The 21,403-nt window shown below is 39.3% G+C and overlaps 1 protein-coding gene across 2 annotated transcripts in view; it reads left to right on the top strand.

Moving 5' to 3' along the window:
- Nucleotides 1-21,403, top strand: part of SH3RF1 (SH3 domain containing ring finger 1) — a 149,360-nt gene that overhangs the window by 93,650 nt on the left and 34,307 nt on the right. The window contains exons 3-5 of one of the 2 annotated variants that reach the window (XM_054576065.1): nt 115-390; nt 1,210-1,305; nt 18,473-18,775. In XM_054576065.1, the coding sequence (XP_054432040.1) occupies nt 115-390; nt 1,210-1,305; nt 18,473-18,775 (675 nt within the window). The remainder of the gene's footprint in view (nt 1-114; nt 391-1,209; nt 1,306-18,472; nt 18,776-21,403) is intronic. The other variant, XM_054576067.1, reaches the window with a different exon arrangement.

Genomic DNA, 21,403 nt, shown 5'->3' on the forward strand with positions numbered 1-21,403 from the left:
ACTTTCTTTCTAGGTCAAAGTTTTAGTTTGACCATGGCTTAAAAATAATAACACAGTTAAGTTTTCAGACATTTTTAGGACATTTTTTCATTAAACCTCATCTCTTTCTTTAAGGGTATACCTCAGTTACCATGTGCCAAAGCATTATACAACTACGAAGGGAAAGAGCCCGGAGACCTTAAATTCAGCAAAGGTGACATCATCATTTTGCGGCGACAAGTGGATGAAAATTGGTACCATGGGGAAGTCAATGGGATCCACGGCTTTTTCCCCACCAACTTTGTGCAGATTATCAAACCGTTACCTCAGCCCCCACCGCAGTGCAAAGCACTGTATGACTTTGAGGTGAAAGACAAGGAAGCAGACAAAGATTGCCTTCCATTTGCAAAGGTAAAATTAGAATGAGATTGTTTTCCGCCTGTCAGCTATTCCTCTGTACCTGGATACATGGCAGTATGGCTTGTATTTCATTTTGCAAAAAAGGCACAATAGATATATGTGAACTATATCACTGTGCTTTTAAACATACCTGGTAGCAGACTTCTTAAAGTCACATAGGAAGGAATTTTGTGCTTGGATTCTTCTATATGAAAGACAATTTTGTTTGATGCTCTATGTGGTAATCGTTTTCATATTTAGAGCCTAAATTTAATTCTAAGCTACTTTACAGGGTATACTATTTAGGAATTTTAATTCACAGAATTGTGAATAACAAAATGAAGCATCATTGCTTCCTTATTTTATATGTAAATTTCTTTGCTGAAAAGTACACAGGGGTATATCTACTGAATTATCATACCTGCATGCTTTGGCATTTTAAGTAGGATATTGTATTTTTTGTAAAGGAAAAAAGTGGGATATGAATTTAAATGGGCATTTGGTGTGTTACCAGAGAGAAAGTGACAAGAGCCTGAGAATCAATTTAAAACAGGTTCAAGGGGTAGCACTCCAAGGTGCAATTTATGGATCTAAACAACACAAGCAGCCAATCTTGTACAGGAGGTGTTCCTAGTTTAACAATTTTCTGAAAGGACAACAGGTTGACTGAAAGATACCATTTAGTTCATCAAAACATTGGATGCATGTATTAAAGATATGTCATAGCGTTTTTATTCATGTACTCTTAAAACGGTAGTCTCTTTATTGAAGAGGAAAAGTAAGTGGCAGGCTTGATGGGATCAGGTAGACTAATGTTTATTGTTTCGTTAGGATGATGTTCTGACTGTGATCCGCAGAGTGGATGAAAACTGGGCTGAAGGCATGCTGGCAGACAAAATAGGAATATTCCCAATTTCATATGTTGAGGTAAGTTCATCTGTAGAAATATATATCATGTTAGTGCTCAGCTTAGGAAATAAATCTTAATTATGCCATCTGAGCATTAGGTCTTAATCATTTTGCAATATAGATGTATATTAAATCATTATGTTGGATACCTTAAAATATGCACTGTTTTATGTCAATTATATCTCAGCAAAACTGGAGCGGGGAGAACCAAGACCTAGTCTATTTAAAAAAAAAACCTAGATAAACCTAGTCTATTTAAAAAAAAAAAAAAAAAAAAAAAGTCCTCATAGCACAAAGCACTGGGAATGTCCTGTTCCAGATCATTGGATGGTTTAGGGAGAACTTCATCCCACCCTCCAGTAACGGAAGGTCCTGAGGCCATGAAATGTTTGGAACTCTTCACTTGGTGCCCCTGCCCACAGTGTGCCTGTATCTTGTGAAATGTCACTGTGTGCTTCCTCTCAGCACCTATACTGTTTCTGAGTGTTCTAGTCCATTTGCCAGCTGTGGGTTCAGAAGGCTGATAAAGTTCTTGAGTACGGTTTATTTGTTTACTTTTTTCTTTTATTATCTGCCTCATCATCAGAATGAGAATAGTGATTTTCAGAGGAGACCTCCAAGAAACTCCAAATAAATGAACGAACCTCTGTTCCATCCCAGCAGCAGCTTGCCCCTTTCCCCCTTTTTAATCAGCTTTACTCAGAAAGGTTATGGCCAATCTGATTCAGTGAAGTCTTTTTAGAGATGTCTAAAGTAACATGGTTGTATTATTTTGAAGAATAATGTGAATTAAAAATGAACTAGGAAGTTGCAATTTGCAATAGACCTTCATTACATGATAGATCATAAACTTTCACGCCCTTTAGTCGAAAGAATTTCCTACTGAAAACAATGAAGGCATTTTCAAAGAATGAAACAGCCCAAACAACCAACCGTACAAGGTTGGCTGAGGTCAGAGAGGCTTCTGGAAATGTGAGTTCTTAGTGATTTTCTGTGTGATGGATAAAAAGTAGTTAACCAAGAGAAGTGGAAAAGGTGACTTTTTATGGCAGGAAGAATATTTATGCAGGAAGACCAACATGTGCAAAAGCCAAAAAATAGACATCACCAACTGCTTAGGGAGCCGAAAGCGATTCTGTTATTTAAGATATCAAAGCATGTAAAAAAGAAACCACTGTCACTTATTTTCCCATCTTTTATCTGAGGCATTTGTTTTGGCATGATTCTCAAGACTAAAATGACACTCACTTTCTCCCACAGAGAGTGAGATTGCCAAAGATTTCATAAAAAATCAGTTTGACTATTGTATATCCCTGGAAAAGTAATTTAAACCATCTATGAGCCTTGAACTTTATCCATACCCTTCAGATATTCCTTTTTATTGAAATATTTTTTCCTCCTTTGAAGGTAAGCACCGAAAACAATTCTTAACTCTCAGGCTGTCCTTCCTGTATATTATTTATATATTATAACTATGGGTCATGGAAAATGACAACCATTTCCAAGAATTTCCACAGTCACACTGAAGAGCATGGGTAAACACAAGCTCGGTAATGAAAGCCTGTCTTTACTTGTTAGGTATTATCAGCATTGCATGCCAACACTTGGTGCGTGATGCACGAAGGAGTATTGCTATACTTTTTATTATTGGACAGGTGTAGAATTGCTCAGATAGGCATAAAGATCCGCCTAGGGAAAGTCCAGAGTCACTTAGAGTCACTCAAATCATTGCATTATTTACTCTCACTTAAGTTGGAACGATAAATTGCTGCCCAAGTGGGAAGTATTTTCACTCTTCTGTCTCTTTTCTTTCAAATGAGTATTTTCCTCATTGGAACAAGAATTGTGCCAGTTGAGACCAGGTAAACAAATCATCTATCTTTCGGAGACTGTGACTATTTCTTTGATGTCAGGCCATCAGATTGAAGTTTCTGATGGTGAGCAAAACATCCAGGTATTAGTGACACCTGGCTTAGCCTTTAGGGTAAGTCTCAGGTAGTTTCAGATAGAGGAAAGCCAACTATAGGAGTCAGACTTGGGGACTTTTTCTGACTATTGCTCTTTCTTTTGCTCTGTAAACTACTCAGGGCCCAGACCATTCCCAATGTAAAACAAGCAGTGTTATAAAAATTCATTTGTGAATTATTTTCTTATATCTTGTAAACATACATTTAAGTCTCCATCAGTTACCTACTTTTGCTTTTTTCACAGTGCTGCCAAACACTGAACCCCCCACCCCCCGCCCGCCCCACCAGATGTTTTGAGAAGATCAAATGTGATAATATATCTTCAAGTGTCTGGCACTGCTGTGTCTTATGCATAGTGGTTTGGAGCTCAGATTAGACTGTGACTCAGAGTATGCCAGAGTGTAGTCATGATCAAATAAAAGAATCTCACCACCACATGTAATGAGGGAAATGAGTTCAGAATTGAATTCCAAGTCTCCAGAGAAATGTCTTTGTTTGCCACAGGCTTGTCAGCAGAAGCTGGAACTCCCCCTCAGCTCCTTGGTTCACTTTGGTAATGGAAAGGCCCAAGGAACTTGCTTGTGGCAGAAACAAAACAGGGTGGTCCTGGGAGTAGATTCTCTACTGAAGTAGATTCTCTGGGATCAGAGGTTCAGCTGTGGAATTAAGCTGTGGGGCAATTTGAAAGAAGCTGAGCATTAGAGGTAGGTAAAAAGAAAATTTAACAGGAGGACTGAGATAGGAAATGTGCTTCTAGAATAGTTGGCCCTCCCTTTGTGTCTTCAGTTGTCCTTTCTCTTCTCCCTCAACTTTCCATAACTGACTACAGTTTCTGCCTGTGTTAGGATAGGTAATAAATGAAGGTAGTGGTATGGTGACTTGCAAACAAATGACCTCTTAATTAAAGTATGAAATTCTTCAAGAGAAAATTGGTTATGGGGAGTGAGTAGGGGCAAGAGTGGCTGTATAAATGACCTTGAATTCTGTCCCTTGGAGTCTTTGTTCAGATTCTTAAGATAGCATTCTCTTGCTTTGATCACATTCACTCTTCACTTCTGGAGATTCTCATCAGACCCCTTGGGGTGGTTGTAAATGTTGTGGGTTCTATTCTGTTTAGACAGGATCTTCCTAAACTTGAGCAAGTTGAAAATAGGGGTAAGAGTTTCTTGGAAAACCCCAGGGAATTCTTGAAGACATCATGCCAGAGTATGTATAAATGAGTATATTTGCCAGGAACTGAAGGCAGTTAAAAAAAGAAATCTTTGTTCAAAAATACCAGTGTTCTACAAAATAGAATGGAAGATTTTTACACCCTCGTGATTCGGAGCTGACTCATGTAAGTTCAGTAGTCATTTGGGTAGGGAAGACATGATTCTTAGCAAGCAAAAAGTTTGAATGAAGCAAGTGCTAAACATTGGATTTTGGACATTTTTCAAACATTATTGTGTATTATAGGCTTATCATAAACCATAAGTTTTTGTTAAGTTTATTGTTTTACTTTGATTTCTAGTCATTTCTTTAAAATACCACTGCCCAGTTTTAAAAAATAATATTTAGCAACTTGCTTCTCTGCTGTAGATAGAATAAAAATTAGCATTTCTAATGGTCTGTGCCATAAAGGAGGCTTAATAGTCAAGTACTCTTGGCCTTCAGTTATTGCCAGAAAGGACTACATGTCTCATTCTTTAGATTTCTGCTCAGATGTCGCTTCTTCTGACAGACTTTCCCTCACCACCTTACCTAAAGTAATTTTCCTTCTTCCACTTTCTGTTCTTGACTCCTAAGATGGTACGATCATGGGGAAAACACCTGGACTCTGAACCCAGGTGGCTGAGATTCAAGCCTTGGCTCTGCCATGAATTGTCCATGTGACTTTGGGCCTTCTCTCTTCATGTGTAAAATAATAGAACACCTTCATAGGGTCAGTTATTTCCAGTTATACTTATACACAGTGCCTCGCACCTGGTAAGGGCTGTATAAGTGACCACTATAATTATCACCAGTGTTATTATTATTATTCCTTCATAGCACTTTTTACCCTCTGTAACTCTTTTAAGTTATTTGTTAATGTGGTTACTGTCCCAGTTCTCCATGCCTCCATTAGAACATGAACTCCTGAGGGCCAGCATCTTGTCTTTCTGGTTTACCTTGGTCTCCTGAGGTCCTTGTACAGCACTTTCCCCTAGTAGGCTCTCCATAAATGTTCATTGAATGAATGAATGAGCAACCTAAGAGCCTTTTGAACCTAAACCAAAAACAAGTTGGTTTTTAGATGTTGCCAGCTTTTACATTTTTCAGCTAATATTCGCATCATTCACCACGTAAGCACATATTTTGTCATCAGTTTATCTTCATGCCATATCAAGAAATTACAGTCCTCAAAACCAGAAGGTCTCTTATATGACCTTTGTGAGGTCTTTTAAAGATGAAGCTGAATGAGTATTTGGTTATGCCAAATTTAGAGTTTTTCCAGACTAAGATAATGGTGAATTGTGTTGGACATTCTGGGAATTAGATCATGGAGCCTCTAGCTTTTATCTCTAATATAGGAAAATCTCCCTGATACTTTCTGGGATACATTTTCACCTGCTTGAGATTATTTCTTTGGTTAGGGTGGCCCTACTGTCAGGGACCCTCATTTTAAAAAATAGTTTTATTGAGTCATAAATGATACAATAAACTGCACATATTTAAAGTGTACAGTTTGATGAGGTATTGTTTGTTGTTTTCAGCTTTTAGAACCAACCCGTAGGCAAATCTTAGGAGACCTCCCTGGGGCTTGGGAGTAGAATTTTATTATCAGTCTTAAGGGAAAATCGCCTGTGTGGGTCTCAAGTGGACTAGGGGGCAGGGGTGCACTTTCCTCTTCTCACTAAATCTTGAGAAGGATTTAAGGAATTGAGAGACACTGTCTGTGTTCTAAGGAATAGGCCATGGAAGTTTAGGTATGTGTGTGAAGTTGCCACGGTGACCCGACCCTTGGAGGAGCTAAGAATAGCAATATTAACTTTATTTCTTAACTCAAAGCCTTTGTCTAGAAAATAATGATCTCACAAGCCTAAATTATAGTCTTTGATTTAATAATCAGAGTTGATTGAACAATATGAAAATATATTCTATCATTTATATCTTGAATGTATTCTTTTCCTTTAAAATTAAAAAGTGAAATGTTCAATTGATAGAAATAATTTTTATTAAAAAATTTGGGGGAAGTTGGAAAGACAGAATTACTATGTAACTTAACATCCAGATCCCTCCCCCCCTTTATTTCTGAAGTAAATTAATTTTTATAAAAGCAATTTGGAGAAATTGTTGGAAAGTCAGAATTACTCTATTGCTTACCACTAACGTTCTTCTTCAATTTTGAAGTAAATGAGTATTTATAAATGAAAGTTAGGGATACTGTGAAGAAATTAGTAATGGAGAATTATTCCATTGCTTAGCGTTGTAAGCATTATATGTTCACCTGTAATTCTGATTCACTGATACTTTGGAGCAGCATTTTTTTAGCACTTTGGGCTCTGTCTCTGGTGCAGGTTTTCATATCTTCTGACTGTTATCAGCTTGATGCAGGCAATTGTTGCCTTTCCTCCTGCCACAATGATAGAAGGATAAATGCCCCCTGGCTCTTGAGGGCAAAGGCAGGTCTCCTCTGGGCTCCGGGAACAACTGCTTAATATATACAGCTAGAGGCAACTGAACTAGACCCAATCTGAAAAGGAGTCCTTTAGATTAGATAAGGAATTTTATTTAGGGCAGTTTATGCTCCATTTGTTATTCCGCAGCTTCTTACTAATTTAAGAGTTTCCTTTTGTTTTCCATTAGGAAAACTTCAGGGAGCTGAGAGTCTAAAGATCAGTTAATGTTTATTGAGTTCTCACTGCATGAATGGACAGTTTCCGGTACTCTGGGTAGTTTTATAGAACATAAAAATGCAGGTCTTCTGTAGAGCCTTAATCAGAGGCCAAGGATAATGACCAAATGGTGTCTAATGTCCACAATGACTCCCTAAGGAGCCCTCAAATTCTTTAGCCTGGCTGTATTCCCCTACACATACCCAGAGCCCCAGCTAAACTGGTCTGCTGATCATTCCTGGAAAATATATACCTTGGAATTGCTGCCTTTACGGCTCACCTGGGATATGTCTTGGTACCTGTATCTGTGGAAAGCTCAACCTTTTCCCAGGTTCTAATGAATACTCTTATTTCTCATGAAGCCTTTCTTTCCTAATTCTCCTGTGCAGAAACAAAGCAGAACAGAAGAGAAGACAGAATAACCCTCCCCTTGCTTCAGACTTCTACAAAATGCTCAGTTTGTACCATTCTTACACACTTGGCACATGCTAAGAGTATAGTTCTGTGTGTAAATGATTTGGTGTTTTCCTGTGTTGGGAACCAAATCTTACATAAAATATTTTAAATTATTTCCAGAATGTAATTGCATTCCAGAAAAGTTGGAAAGGAAATAAATAACCCTTAGCTCCATCACATATAATTTTGTTAAATATCCTTCCATTCTTCTTCCTTGTGCTTTAATGAAACACACGATTTTGCCTTTCTATACATTATTATAGTACTGCTAACCATCAGTTTCTATGACTGTGTAATAACTATGCTGGCAGCTAAACCGTAATTTAGTTAATTATTTTTTCCATTGTTTAAACAAGTTAAGTGTCTCATTTGGGAGTACACACCCAGTAACTGAAAAGTGAATCAGGGTCTCTATCCATTACTGCCCTGTATTCCCTCACTGGCCTCAGAGCACATGCGATGCTGGTGTTCCTAATGTTGGTACAGAATCAGTATTTATATGAAGCTTCCCTTAAGAATTCTGTAGCACATTTTGATTTTTCATCAAGAATAATGACAAATTTTCAAGTTCTGACACTTAAAAGGTTAATTTTGGTTGGTGCCGAACCAGGGACGCCAAAAAACAATTAATTTTCACAAATGATTTCATTGCTCAATGGCTTCAAATATCTGAAGTTGTCTTTTTAAAGGGGGAAAATCACAAATTAACTCAAACCTTAATATTTTAAGATCTTAAAATTTTTATTATTTAAAAATGTTATTATGTTGCTATATACATCCTCAATTTCGCTAGAAACTAAGGTTTTTAATTTTTTTTTTTTAGGTTTTATTTATTTACTTTTAGAGAGAGGGTAAGGGAAGGAGAAAGAGAGGGAGAGAAACGGCAATGGCAAGAGATGCATCGAACTGTTGCCTCTCGCATGCTCCCAGCCAGGCACCTGGCCCACAAACCAGGCATGTGCCTTGACTGGGAATCAAACCAACAGCCTTTCTTTTGGTTTGCAGTCCTGTGCCCAATCCACTGAGCCCCACCAGCCAGGGCTAATAACTAAGGTTTTAAGAAGCACAGGAGGTTCACTTTAATTAACCAAGTGTTAAATCATGTCTGTATCCTGTGAAGAAAACTGAGTCAATGTTCCATACTCGTCTACACTCCTGTGTGCATATGTGGCATATAATAACATGAACAGATGAAGCATCTTAATTATTAAACCAATGGGGAACAAGTTGCTCTGTAATGAAATAGAATGTGTTTCAGGAAAAATTTTCCTATGTTATAAAATGATGTTGCCTTTTGTAATAGGGGTTAGTGGCAATGTACCTATTAGGTTTCACCTATGTATGGAACAAAAATTTGGCTATATGCTGAGAAGAAGGAAGGTTTTGAACAAAAGTATGAAGTCATTATGGTCAATATGCTCAGCATTCTCTTTCTGTGCTAGATTCCTTCTTGGTGACCATCCTCTCACACATGCCCTTTACATCTCTCTCTCCCCCCCCCCCCCCTCTCTCTCTCACACACACACTTTAGGTACCAGGGCAGGAGAACTATTCATTCACTGATTTATTAACCAATTACACATCACTATAGAATTTCTGTCAGTGTTTCATTTTACATTGACGCTGCTTTACTTTGAATTTAATGACAATTCCATATTCTTACCTCCTGAGATATATGTATTTTTCTTCTGTAGTTCCTACCTTTGGTAATGAGGTCCTTGAAAATGAATTGTGTCAGTGGACTGTATCTTTTTGGTTTATAGACATTTCTTATTTATGGTGTGCATTTGGTGAACAAATACCAGATAGAAAGAAGAATACACAAAAACTAGTATATTGTCAGAGGCTATAAGCACTACACTGAACTGAGCCCAATTTTTAACTTACTCATTAGTGTATCTCCTCAGCATCATAATTAGAATGTAGATCTATCTGTTGCTTCAGAAGTAACAGATTACTTATGTTATGAAGTATTACTAAGTATTATTACCTCTTTAGCCTTAACTTTCAGGGCAGAGTTTCTTCTTTCTTGACATCTTTTCTGCAGTCACTCTTCACAGCTTCTCTCTCATCTCAGTGGATGAAGTGTTTCTCTTCCTTTGCCGCCTCCTTCCTCCTCGGCCTTTCATCGCCAGGAACTTGGTCACATCATATATATCTCTAAACTATGTTCTTTGACTGCACTTCCCTCCAGCTATGGTTCTGCCTCTTTCCTTCCTTTTCCTGCCAAAATCCTCACAAGAATCACACCCGCTGCCTGCTTCTGCTTTCTTACTCCCGACCCTTAGCCTTCAGGCCCTGAAGGTGCCCTCCTGGCTGCCGCCAACTCAGTGCCTTTTCTTAGCTCGTTTTGTTCTTGTATCTTCCAATGACATCCCCCTTCCTTCCTTCCTTCCTTCCTTCCTTCCTTCCTTCCTTCCTTCCTTCCTTCCTTCCTTCCTTCCTTCCTTCCTTCCTTCCTTCCTTCCCTCCTCCCTTCCCTCCTTTCTTCCCTCCTCCCTCCCTCCCTTCCTCTCATCCTCCCTCCCTCCCTTTCTCCTTCCTTCCTTCCTTCCTTCCTTCCTTCCTTCTTTTTTTCTTTTACTTTCTTTCCTTCTCCCATAAAATTAACCATTGTGACCAGCATTCTTAATCTCCCTGAAACTCTGCCTTTTTCATTCTGGGGCATTTGTTGGATGGTTGGTCTGGGAAGCTTGGCGAGCTCTTTCTGCAGCCTGAGAACTCTTAAGTGCCTTTTGCTTTTCCTCCTGCCACTGCTTTCTGCTCTACGTTTTCCTCCCTAAGTCAGAGAACACTACTAATTCGACCCCACATGACTTTTATGCTTGGCTTGCAGAATGGTTTTGTTTTAATTAGTTTTTAAGAGGGAAAAAATCAGAAGATTTTTCAAAGGCCTAAATTTCTTGCTTTTCTTAACAGCCAAACAAAAATCAGTGGCTGCTGTCAAACAGCTGCCCTTCCGAGCCAGGGCAGACACTCCTTAGTTCACCATAGTGTCTGCCACTCCCTGTTGGTCTCTGTCTGGTCTTCCTCACTCACTGACCTCACCTGCCCAACCTCTGCTGACGTGGGAATTTGTACCTCTTTCCCTTAATGTTAGAAATTCACAGTGCCGTGTCCTGAGTCCTCTTTTTTTCATGAGTCAGAGGGGCTGTTCCTGTGTTTCCCCCTTTCCCCCACCCTTACTGTGCCCAGCTTTTAAGAGTCACTCAACATTTGGATGAGCAAAAGGCTCCATTGGGGTTGATTCTGGACCTGAGGGCTATATACTTGACACAGAGGTCCCTGCGTCTGAGTATTTTTGTTTGGGGTTTAGAAAAGTTATTTGTATTTTACATAGGCATAAAACCTCACAGAACATTAAGTCCAGCTTCATGTTACATATGAGAAATAGGAGACACGTACAAGATACCGTGACTTGCCTGAGGCAACAGAGCAAATTAAGGGCTGACTAGACCCCCTCAGTGAATAGTGAGTATAATTCGCATTCACATAGAGCCCTTTACCCTGTTCTCATTTCTACCTGGGGTATGCAGAATTGATATTATTGTACCCCCACCATTTCATACAGCTAAGGAAACTGAAGCCATAGAATTTAAATGGTTCACCCAAGATTACTCAGCTGGTGAGGCCAGAGACCTGACTCCAGTCTAGGCCTTTCAAGGTCGGAGCTTTCCCTGTGGTTTTCTCCGATAGCTCTTTATTCAGCTCTTCAAGCTAAAATTCTTTTCAGGCTGCCTGTGAAGTGCACCCTCCCTTTGCCCCTTACATTTCAAAATCAGAAACAGGGAAAAGAACATTCTAGTTTGTTTGTGTATTTTTTAACAGCTGGGCCCAACAGAGGTGACGATAATTAAAATAAGCAATGAGCTGAGCCACGGATGTTTCGTCTTCCTAACCTAGTGCAGTGAGGCAGTTACACCGAAAATTGCTTTCCCTGGGCAGGATGCCCTGGGGGGTGTATTGCACGTCTGTGTTTCTCACTGTCCTACGGCCAAACGGAGTGACCCGGGCGTCAGTACTAGTGAGCGGCCGCAGGGCTTGGGGGGCTTCGCAGATGGGGGCTGCGGGAGGTCAAGGGAGGAGTTTCAGACGTCCTTTTGTCGACGTAAGGAAGGTCCAGACCTGCTGAGAGTTTTCATGAGTTTATTTGAGCCAAACTGACAATTGCTGGGAAGCAGAATCTCAGTGGATTGTGATACTGTTCTGGAGAACGGCAGTTTTATAGCTTGTTTTATACATTAGAGTCGAAGTTGGAGACATGAGGGGGTGGTTACATGAAATGCATGGGTGGTATGTTAGGGGGTGGGAGAGAGCAAGATGGGGAAACCTCTGCGATTGGATAAAGAGTGAAACAGAGAGGCATGGGCTTGCTTCTTTTGCATTGGTTGGTACAGGATAGTTAATGATTAGCATTTTCAGCCCATGGAGGTGGTATTGGGGGGACAGGATAATACAGGGTTTGTGATCTCTGCTTCAGTGCCCAGTTGCACCCTGAGGGGTCTAGAAGAGGAGGTTACTCTGACATTCCAAGGGCGTGTTATCTTAGATGCCAAAGGACAACAGACAGGCTCGCGTAAGGCGCAGACTGACCTTTGCCAAGGGAGCTGCAGGCCTGGGATTGACCGCCTGCCGTGACCCGCTTTTAGTTAGGAGTCTACATGGTAAAGTGATACTATCTTGGATATACTGGGTTAAATAGAATATAGCATTAAAATTCATTTTACTATTTCTTTTTATCTTTTTAAAAATGTGGCTATTAGAAAAGTTAAAATTACAATATGACTCATGTTATATCGGGTTGACCGAAAAGTCTGTTACATTTTTTTCCATACAATGGCTCTAGTAGTGTTTGGTTGTCTTTAACTTCATTAGAAACAATTTTGTTTGATTGTGTTGTGACAGCTGTCACATCAGTGTTCATTTTTTTAAAAAAATCAAAATTGGTGAATTTTTGTGCAGCCATTTTAATATTGAAGATGGACAAAAATAAGTGACATTTTTGGCATATCTTGCTTTATTATTTCAAGAGAGGTAAAAATGCAACTGAAATGCAAAAAAGATTTGTGTAGTGTATGGAGAAGGCACTGTGACTGATCAAATGTGTCAAAAGTGGTTGGTGAAGTTTCTTAGTACCATTGACATTTATTTTATGGCCAAATAATTCTTTGCTGTGGGGCTTATGCATTGGAAGATGTTTAGCAGCACCTCTGGCCTCTACCCACTAGAAGCCAATACTGGGAGATGGCCAACATACTCAAAGTAATCCAATCAATAAACTTACTGATGAAAATGAAAAGATATGTCTGTTATTTTACGGGAAAAAAAAATAACAGACTTTTTGGCCAACCCAATACCGCAACTGGACAGTGCTGATCTAGAGGCAGCATTGCTTCCTTCCCTTGGTAGTTTTAACAGAACAACATTTTTATTCATTCAACAGATGTTTACAGAGGCCTAGATGGAGCTGCTACCTGAGGGATGCGTTTGGATCAATTTAAAAAGATTCTCAAGTAATCCCTTCGGTCTCTCTAATTACGCCTCTTCTGTGGGAGGAGTCTTGTATTATAAATGAAGACTGAGGTTGCTTTTGTATTTAGGTCATCCCAGAACAAAAACTTTGTTACTGAAATTGCAGGGAAGAATAGAAGACTAATGGAAATACAAATTCCTCATTGCCGTTATGTGAAAAACATTTTGCAAAGGTTCACAATGTGAGGCAAAATAGTTTCCTTTCTTTTAAGAGGAGGTAAATGGCATGACGTCCCATCCCGTAGCGCCCATTCACTGGCTTTGTTCACAGTGTCTGACTCTCTGGAGAAGGCACACTGGACCTAGCCGTGCAGTAGACTGTTGACGTACTCCACTTCTTTCTTTTTCTTTCTTTTTTTTTAAATTAAATTTATTGGGGTACTACTACCATTATATTAAATTCAGGCATACGACTTTAGAATACAACATTTAAACATGGCTTTGTGAAGGTGGCATTTCAAGCCAGTGCGGAAAAGATGGACCATCAGGTCCACGTGGCGGTGCTGCTGGCCCAGCTGCGGAGCCCCGTGGGAGACAGAGCTCTGGCCCCACCTTATCCTTCACACAAAACCAGATGGCTCACGTGGTTCAAAGAGTGAGAGGTAAACAGAAAGGAAAAAAAGGGAAGGAAGGAAGGAACTATAGACATACAAGAAAAAAGTGATTTTCTTTTTAAAAATAATTGTGGGGTAAGGTTTTCACAGCACGATGTTAAATTGAGATGCCCTAATGGAAAAAGATTGATAAATTTGGCACATAATATAAAAATATATGTATAGCAAACACATATCAAGTTAGAAAACAAATTGAAACAATATTTTTACTTTGATGGATTTATATACACATATATACATACATGCATATAATACTAAAGAATGACTTATATAATGCCTAAAGAACACATAAGTCTATAAGAAAAATACCAACAACCTAACAAATATGGCTAAAGTGTGAGAATAAGCAAATCCTAGGAAAAGAAAAGAGATGCTTAATCTCATTAATAAATGGAGAAACACAAATTAAAACAGAGAGTTTTTTTTAACCTCTCCAACTAATAAAAGTTTTAAAATTATTGATAACACTTAATACTATTAATAATATAAGGAAATGGGCTGTTTTATACACTATTAGAGCAGATGAAAATGGACTCTGTTGGAGTTCAGTATAACAATATCCTTCAAAAAACTGTTCTAAGCTTACACTCTGAGCTAACAGTCTCATTTTTAGGAGTTTACCCTGCAGCTGTGCTTGCGCAGGCGTGCCAGGACACACGATGGCATGTCCAGACAGTGCGGAGCAAACTCTTGACCTGTGTCTATTCACGTGAAAAGAGGTTCATGAGATCTGAGAGGTGTAGAGTAGTGTGTGCTGCTTGTGTTAGCAATGAAATAGATGCATATTTAACAACAGCTACATGGAAAATATGTGGAAGGATATATTATTTTATAATACATAGTCTAAAGTATTTGCCTTTTATTGAGAGACTGTTAGGTTCAGGGCACTCTAATGGGTTATGGATTCCTCAGACCTACTATTTGTAGTCTCTAGTGCTCAAAAGCTGGAGACTGATTCATCTCTAAAGCTTCATGTAAAATACTGAGTGTTCATGCTAGTTCTCGTTAAATGTTTTGTTTTCCTTTATAAAGGCCATATTTTCTTTAGCAAAGAAGATAGCCAAATTTGAGAAGATACTCAAATTTTTTTTTGTTATTTCTTAAGTTCCTTGTTGTTGTCATCATTGTTTTGTCAGTGTTTCCTTTTTCTGTTGATACTTTTGATAAACTCAAAAACTAATTCTTTCTAAACTCTAAGGTTTACCTAAATGGGAGAGTAGTTTTAAGATGAACAAATCCCACTTGTCCATGCTTTTAGCTCCCATGGGCTGAATTTTTCCTTGTAGACAGCCTAAATCTTATCAAATATTCCTTCCTAAGTGCTTAGAAAAAGGTATTTTAGGATATAAATTTATTTTGCAGGTGATGAGTGCACTCTTCAACTTAAAGGTCATGTCTAGATAAATGTCATGAACAGCCTACACTACTAAGCTCAAACATTCATAAATGAACCTTAGCAAAATTCCATTAAAATCTGTCAGATCTTTGCTTTCCTGTTGTTACTCCAGGTTAAATTATACTTACAACAAAAGCCTCTTGAAGCTCCTGCTAGATGTACCGACTGCCTCTACCAAATAGTCCCAACTTTATTGCTGTCTTTGTAACTTATAAGACAGCAAATATTGACCCGTAATTATAACCTCTGCTGCTTTAGAAGAGTTCTAAAGTAATTTTAAAATACGACAACATTCTTCTAACAAATATTAGCATCCATGTGTAAAAATGAAATGCAGGAAAACTATACTAGCCTATTTAGAGGAATAGAGGTAAAAGGAATGAAATGGAAAACTGAGCTATATCTGTTTAAAGTGAGATCATTATACATCTGGGGAGCTAAAGGGGACAAAAAATTCCCTGGCTCCAATTTCCTTACTTTATAGCAGAGGAAACTGCCATCGTGAGAGGTCTCAAAGTGAATGGCTGTGCTAGGACCAGAACCGTGCACTTCTGCCTGCAGTTTGCTAGTTGATCACACCACATGTCCACCTCCATGCACATGCTTCTGCACATAGACCGTATTTTTCTAAACATGCCAACACTGTGGCCCAGCAGTTCCACTCCTGGACATAGGCCCAATATCCACCAAAAGACAGGTACAAGATTATTCACAGCAGTATTGTTGTTAATAAGCAAAAGCTGTAGGAAGGAAGGAGAAAGGGGAGGGGAGGAGGGAAAAGAAGGAAGAAGAGGGGAGAAGAAAGGAGGGAAGGGAAGGAGAACCCCAATATAAATCAACTATAGAGTGCATAAATAAATTGTGGTATATCCACACAATGAAATATTACACAGCTATTAAATAGAATGACTGATTCATGGAGCAATATGGATACAATCATATCACTGAGTGAAAGAAGCCAGACACAGAAAATTGTGGAGGGCATTTGTGTTACTTGTGTGTCTGTTTATAAGCCCCATAAGGTCAGGGACCCTTTCTCTGCAGCTGTAGATCTCTAGCACATTATCTGGCACACACCAGGAGCTCAGTGTGTATCTGTTGTGACAGAAAGTGCATGATTTAGAAAAAGACACAAGGGAAGTATTTCTCTACTGAGGAAAACAGTAGGGAATATAGGGAATAATTTTCAGATGTTTTTATTAGAACACAGCATATGGAAACCTGAAATACTAACATAATATTAACTGTAACTGACACTTGGCTAGGTATGACCATAACTAGACCATGGTAATATTTCAGACTGTTTCAATTCAGGTGCTGCTAATGGAGCCTATGGTTTGACTCCAGAATTAATTCAACCATGAAAGCCAGCAGATGTAATAGTTTTCTCTCTTCATATTTTAGGAAGTCTTCTCAGTTTCTTCCCCTATTTCTTAGTGCCACAGGAGCACTGCTGAGTTAATTGGTCCAATTTTAGCACACCGATTAGGTCATGCTTTTGAGGGTTAGTGCCTTGGGGACTAAATGAGCTTCTGTTGGAAGAAGGCTTTCTCTTACTCCTTATCCTCTGGCCTTGTGGGGTGTGCTGGGCCTTCATCTCATTGGAATGGTAAGTTTAGGAGGAGAGAAATAGAGTAGCTCCTCTGCCTGCTTTGATTTCTAACTCCTTATAGCCAGCTTGTGTAGGAATGAAGGCCTTCCCACCACGTGGTGTGCTGAAGTTTATTAGCACTCCCCACTGAGGTTTGGGCTGTTCTCATCATAAAAAATGAAACATTATATTGCTTCCCTGAGTCATTTGATTCTCCTAGGAACCAACCAGAAGGTAGGATGGCTAGACCAAGGTAGGATTGGTAAATTCAGGATCTCCTGGTCAAAACGCCATCCTATGTTATTATAAGACTGCCCTTTAATACCACCTCATTTCTTCGTCCCTAAACACACACGCAGAGTCATGGTTCCTTTCTGGTGTTAACTGTGGTAATGCTGCCTATTATTCCAACTTCTCACGTGGAAGAAAGCCTTGAACCCTAGAGGAAAGGTATGCTTGTGTTGGCAAAAGAAGTGCCCTACTAATTACAGATCAGACAGGCCAGATGAATTTGAGTCCTAGGGGGAACCGCAGGAGCAAATCGTTAATCAATTTGCAGTCATCCCTAGAAGCACTGGTTACCGAGCTGCAGTGAATATGGCTTTGTGAACAGCCACTTGTGCCAAAGCAAGTTCACTGCTAAGTATTGACCAACAGGATTTTCACTCTTCTAGTAGGACATTTGCATCAACAGGATTAAAAGACATGGTCCTAACCATTCTTTAGGTGGGTGAAAAATAACGTTTGATGGTGTTACTTTATCTAAAGGTACTTGTGAAGTGCTGAGCATGCAGAGCTGGGGTGGGAAAAAATCTCTATTATTTTTTCTATCACCTAAATTAACCTTTAAAAAGTTTATTTTTTTATCTAGTGTGTTTTATGAGGGGTTGAATTACACTCAGTGCTTTCCTGTTATTGTAATATCTAGGTAAGTTATAAGCAGCTTGTTTTTAATGAGGCTACCAGAAGCATAGTCCACCTCAGGGAAACAAAAACCTCATACTCTTTCCTTTCTTGCTGGCGTTATCAGCCCGGTGCACAGCTCTTGACCTCTTGGCTCCTTATTTCATTCACACTCAAGCAACTTTTTGAATAGAGGAAATTATCTTGCCAACAGGGCTTGAATCTCATGTCTTACCCTGTTGGGATTTAAAATTTAGTCACAGTTATATAAAAATAACAGACACGGTGGCATGACAAAAATATATCAAGAGCTCCTACCATCTTTTTTGTGAGGCTCCCCCATATTTATATTGAAACATGTGAGTTAATGTTTATGGTTTCATCCTTCATCATCCTTCTCATTTTCACCAAGCCCCAAAGTTGTGCCTTCGCTGTTCATTTGTGCTCTGAGCGAATACCCAGCCATTGTTGGACAGCAGAGTCTTCGGTCAGATAAATGCACCTTTTTTTCATTGCACTTCTCTACATTTCATCAGCAGACTGAAATAAATCTTTTTTTGTTAATGGCACATTTTAAAATTAGATATTCCAAAGATTCTTGCGGCGGGGGGGGAATGGTTTTACCCTTTTTAGCCTTTGCATTGGAATTGTTTATTCTTGATTGAGCATCTATCTGTGGCATAGATACTGCAAGGACATCCCAATATGGAGAGAAAAGGTATCTGGGTATTTCCCATGGAGAAAAAAATATATGTACTTACATTTGCAAATATTAAAGTGGCGATGTTAAATTTTAGATAAAAGTGTGTTGAAAGTCAGTCCCAGTGGGTCCTTGAGAATCACCTAACGCGTGTTGACATGTTGGTTTGCAGTTTAACTCAGCTGCTAAGCAGCTGATAGAATGGGATAAGCCTCCTGTGCCAGGAGCTGACGTTGGAGAAGGTACCTCGGCAGCAGCTCAGAGCAGCACTGGCCCAAAGCACTCCGACACCAAGAAGAACACCAAAAAGCGACACTCCTTCACGTCCCTCACCATGGCCAACAAGTCCTCCCAGGCGTCCCAGAACCGCCACTCCATGGAGATCAGCCCCCCGGTCCTCATCAGCTCCAGCAACCCCACCGCGGCCGCGCGGATCAGCGAGCTGTCCGGTCTCTCCTGCAGCGCCCCTTCTCAGGTGAGCCATCACGAGGGCGCGGGGAGAGGTTGGCCACATCGCATCACCAGCTAGACTGGCATGTGTATTCCCCAGCTGAAAAGTGTGTCTGTTGTAGCCTTCAGAAGATAGCAGCTTTCCTGGGGAGCAAAGCCTTCCTCGTTTTGTAGGTGGAAAAATGGGGAAATAACTTGAGCGTATGAATCCAGAGGTATTCAGTAGTTTTCAGAGGAAAGATCAGAAACTAGAAAACAATTTAAATAATAATTATCAGTATCACTAAGCAATCCCCCTGTTTCCCCCTGCTTTGGGAGATCTTGGTAACGAAAACTTTACTTCCATTCAAACTGAAGATGCTGTGGTCGAAACTCACAAAGGTTGCAGTTGCCTACAGCTGTGTAACTCACCTTGCTATTTGGATTTCCCAGTCAGAATTATAGAATAGGGCATGAAGGAACATTTAATTTAAATTAGAAATCGGCCTAACATCTTTTTAAAAGCTCATTAATTCATCAAGACTTTGGACTGTCTTAAAAAATAGCTGCAAATTATACTTGTGTTAATAAAAATGCTCAAGGTGATTGGGAACATTGATTCTTTCATTTGGCAAACATTTACTGGCTGCCTTATGATAGGTTCTTCATGGAACTGTGTATATACCAAACTAAATATTGGGTTGGCCGAAAGGTTTGTTTGGTTTTTTTCCATATGATGGCTCTAGTAGCACATAGTTGTTTTTAACTTTTTTGAAACAATTTTGTTAGATTGTATTGTGACAGCTGTCATATCAGTGTGCATTTAAAAAACATCAAAATTGGTGAATTTTTATGTGTCATGGAAGAAAATAAGTGACATTTTTGGCATATTATGCTGTATTATTTCAAGAAAGGTAAAAACACAACTGAAATGCAAAAAATCTGTGCAGTGTATGGAGACGGTTCTGTGACTGATCGAACATGTCAAAAGTGTTTTGGGGGGGGAAAAAGTGGTTTGGGAAGTTTTGTACTGGAGATTTCTTGCTGGGTAATACTCCATGGTTGCGTAGACCAGTTGAAGTTGATAGTGATCATATCAAGACATTAATTGACAATTCAACATTATAACATGCAGGAGAGAGCTGACATATTCAAAATATGCAAATGAATAAAGTTACTGGTGAACATGAAAAAGTGTCTTCTATTTTATGGAAAAAACTAAGAGGACTTTTTGGCCAACCCAGTAAGGTAGAGGACTTCCCTATTTTCGGCCTTGACCCTGGACTGCGGCATGAGCGCATGAGCGTAGCGGAGACCCCGCTGTCGTCATCCAGTTAGAGGGAAGCTGTGCTTTTCTCAACCCAGAGGCAGAGAGCCTTGTCCAGAGGAGCCAGCACAAGTGGGAGAAATTTCTTTCAAGTCTCATGTTCTATTTTAAAAATTCACGTAAATTTTATGTTCTACTCTGTAATATTTATAGCTGTGGTTTGTAATTGTTGTGGTTTTTTTTAAATTTATTGATTTTAGACAGAGAGAGAAACATCAATTTGCTGTTCTACTTACCGGTACTTACACATTCATTGGTTGTTTCTTATATGTGCCCTGACCAGAGATTGAACCCACAACCTTGGCGTATTGGGATGACACTCTAAGCAGTGGAGCTAGCCAGCCCGAGCTATAGCTGTGCTTGCTTGCTTGCTTGCTTGCTTCTTTATTTCTTTCTTTTCTTTTTTTTAGCCATACAAATGAATTATTTTCCCTTAAAGGAAAGAAAGAAACCCCCACACACACAGTCCTTATTCTCAAGAAACCTGCACAGTTTAATATTTGTTTTGGACCACAGAAAAACTATTTACAACAGTTTTTGGTAATCCTTGCTAATATTATTGAAAATTATTTTCTTTCAGGCTCATTTATTTGACCCTGCTCCTTTAGATTCATACTATAGGTTATGAGTTAAATGCTTTTACTCCCTGAATAAGATTGCATTTTGTCGATGATTTTTAGGTGGTAGGGCCATGAAACTTTTGATCTTGTGAGAGAAACAGGACACATACACACACTGTACTAGAACACGAGGACAGTGAGGGCAGAGATCTTTGTTTTGTTCACTGATATATCCCAAATGTCGAATGATAAGTATTGTGGAATGGATGACTCATTTGAAAAATGTGTAGAGAGAACTGTGTTATTTTTCATGTAACTAATTATACTGTATGAAAAATAGACTGTAGATCAGAGCACAAAGTACCAAGTGAAGTTACTCTGGAAAAGTTCAAAACGGAAGATTTTTTTAATCAAGTTCTGATGGAGAAGGCTAGTAAAGATGGTCATTCATGAATAGAAAACCGAATCATTTGAGTTTTTTATTTCGTTGGCCTACCGACATTTGCACAGTGATTTTTTTCTTTTCTAAAAGACTTATTTATTTTTACAGGGAGGGGAAGGGAGAGAAAAAGAGGGAGAGAAACATCCATATGTGAGAGAATTATTAGTTGGTTCCCTCTCTCACACCCCTAACTGGGGACCTGGCCTGCAACCCAGACAGGTGCCCTGACCAGGAATTGAACTGGTGACCGTTGGGTTTGTGGGACAATGCCCAGCCCACTGAGCCACACTAGTCAGGGCTACAACGATGTTTTCTTAAAATAAAAGATAAATTTCTGTCAAGAAT

This window comes from Pteronotus mesoamericanus, unplaced genomic scaffold (assembly GCF_021234165.1).
Source record: "Pteronotus mesoamericanus isolate MK-2021 breed Mesoamerican mustached bat unplaced genomic scaffold, CSHL_Meso_final contig_32, whole genome shotgun sequence".
NCBI classification, from domain to species: domain Eukaryota; kingdom Metazoa; phylum Chordata; class Mammalia; order Chiroptera; family Mormoopidae; genus Pteronotus; species Pteronotus mesoamericanus.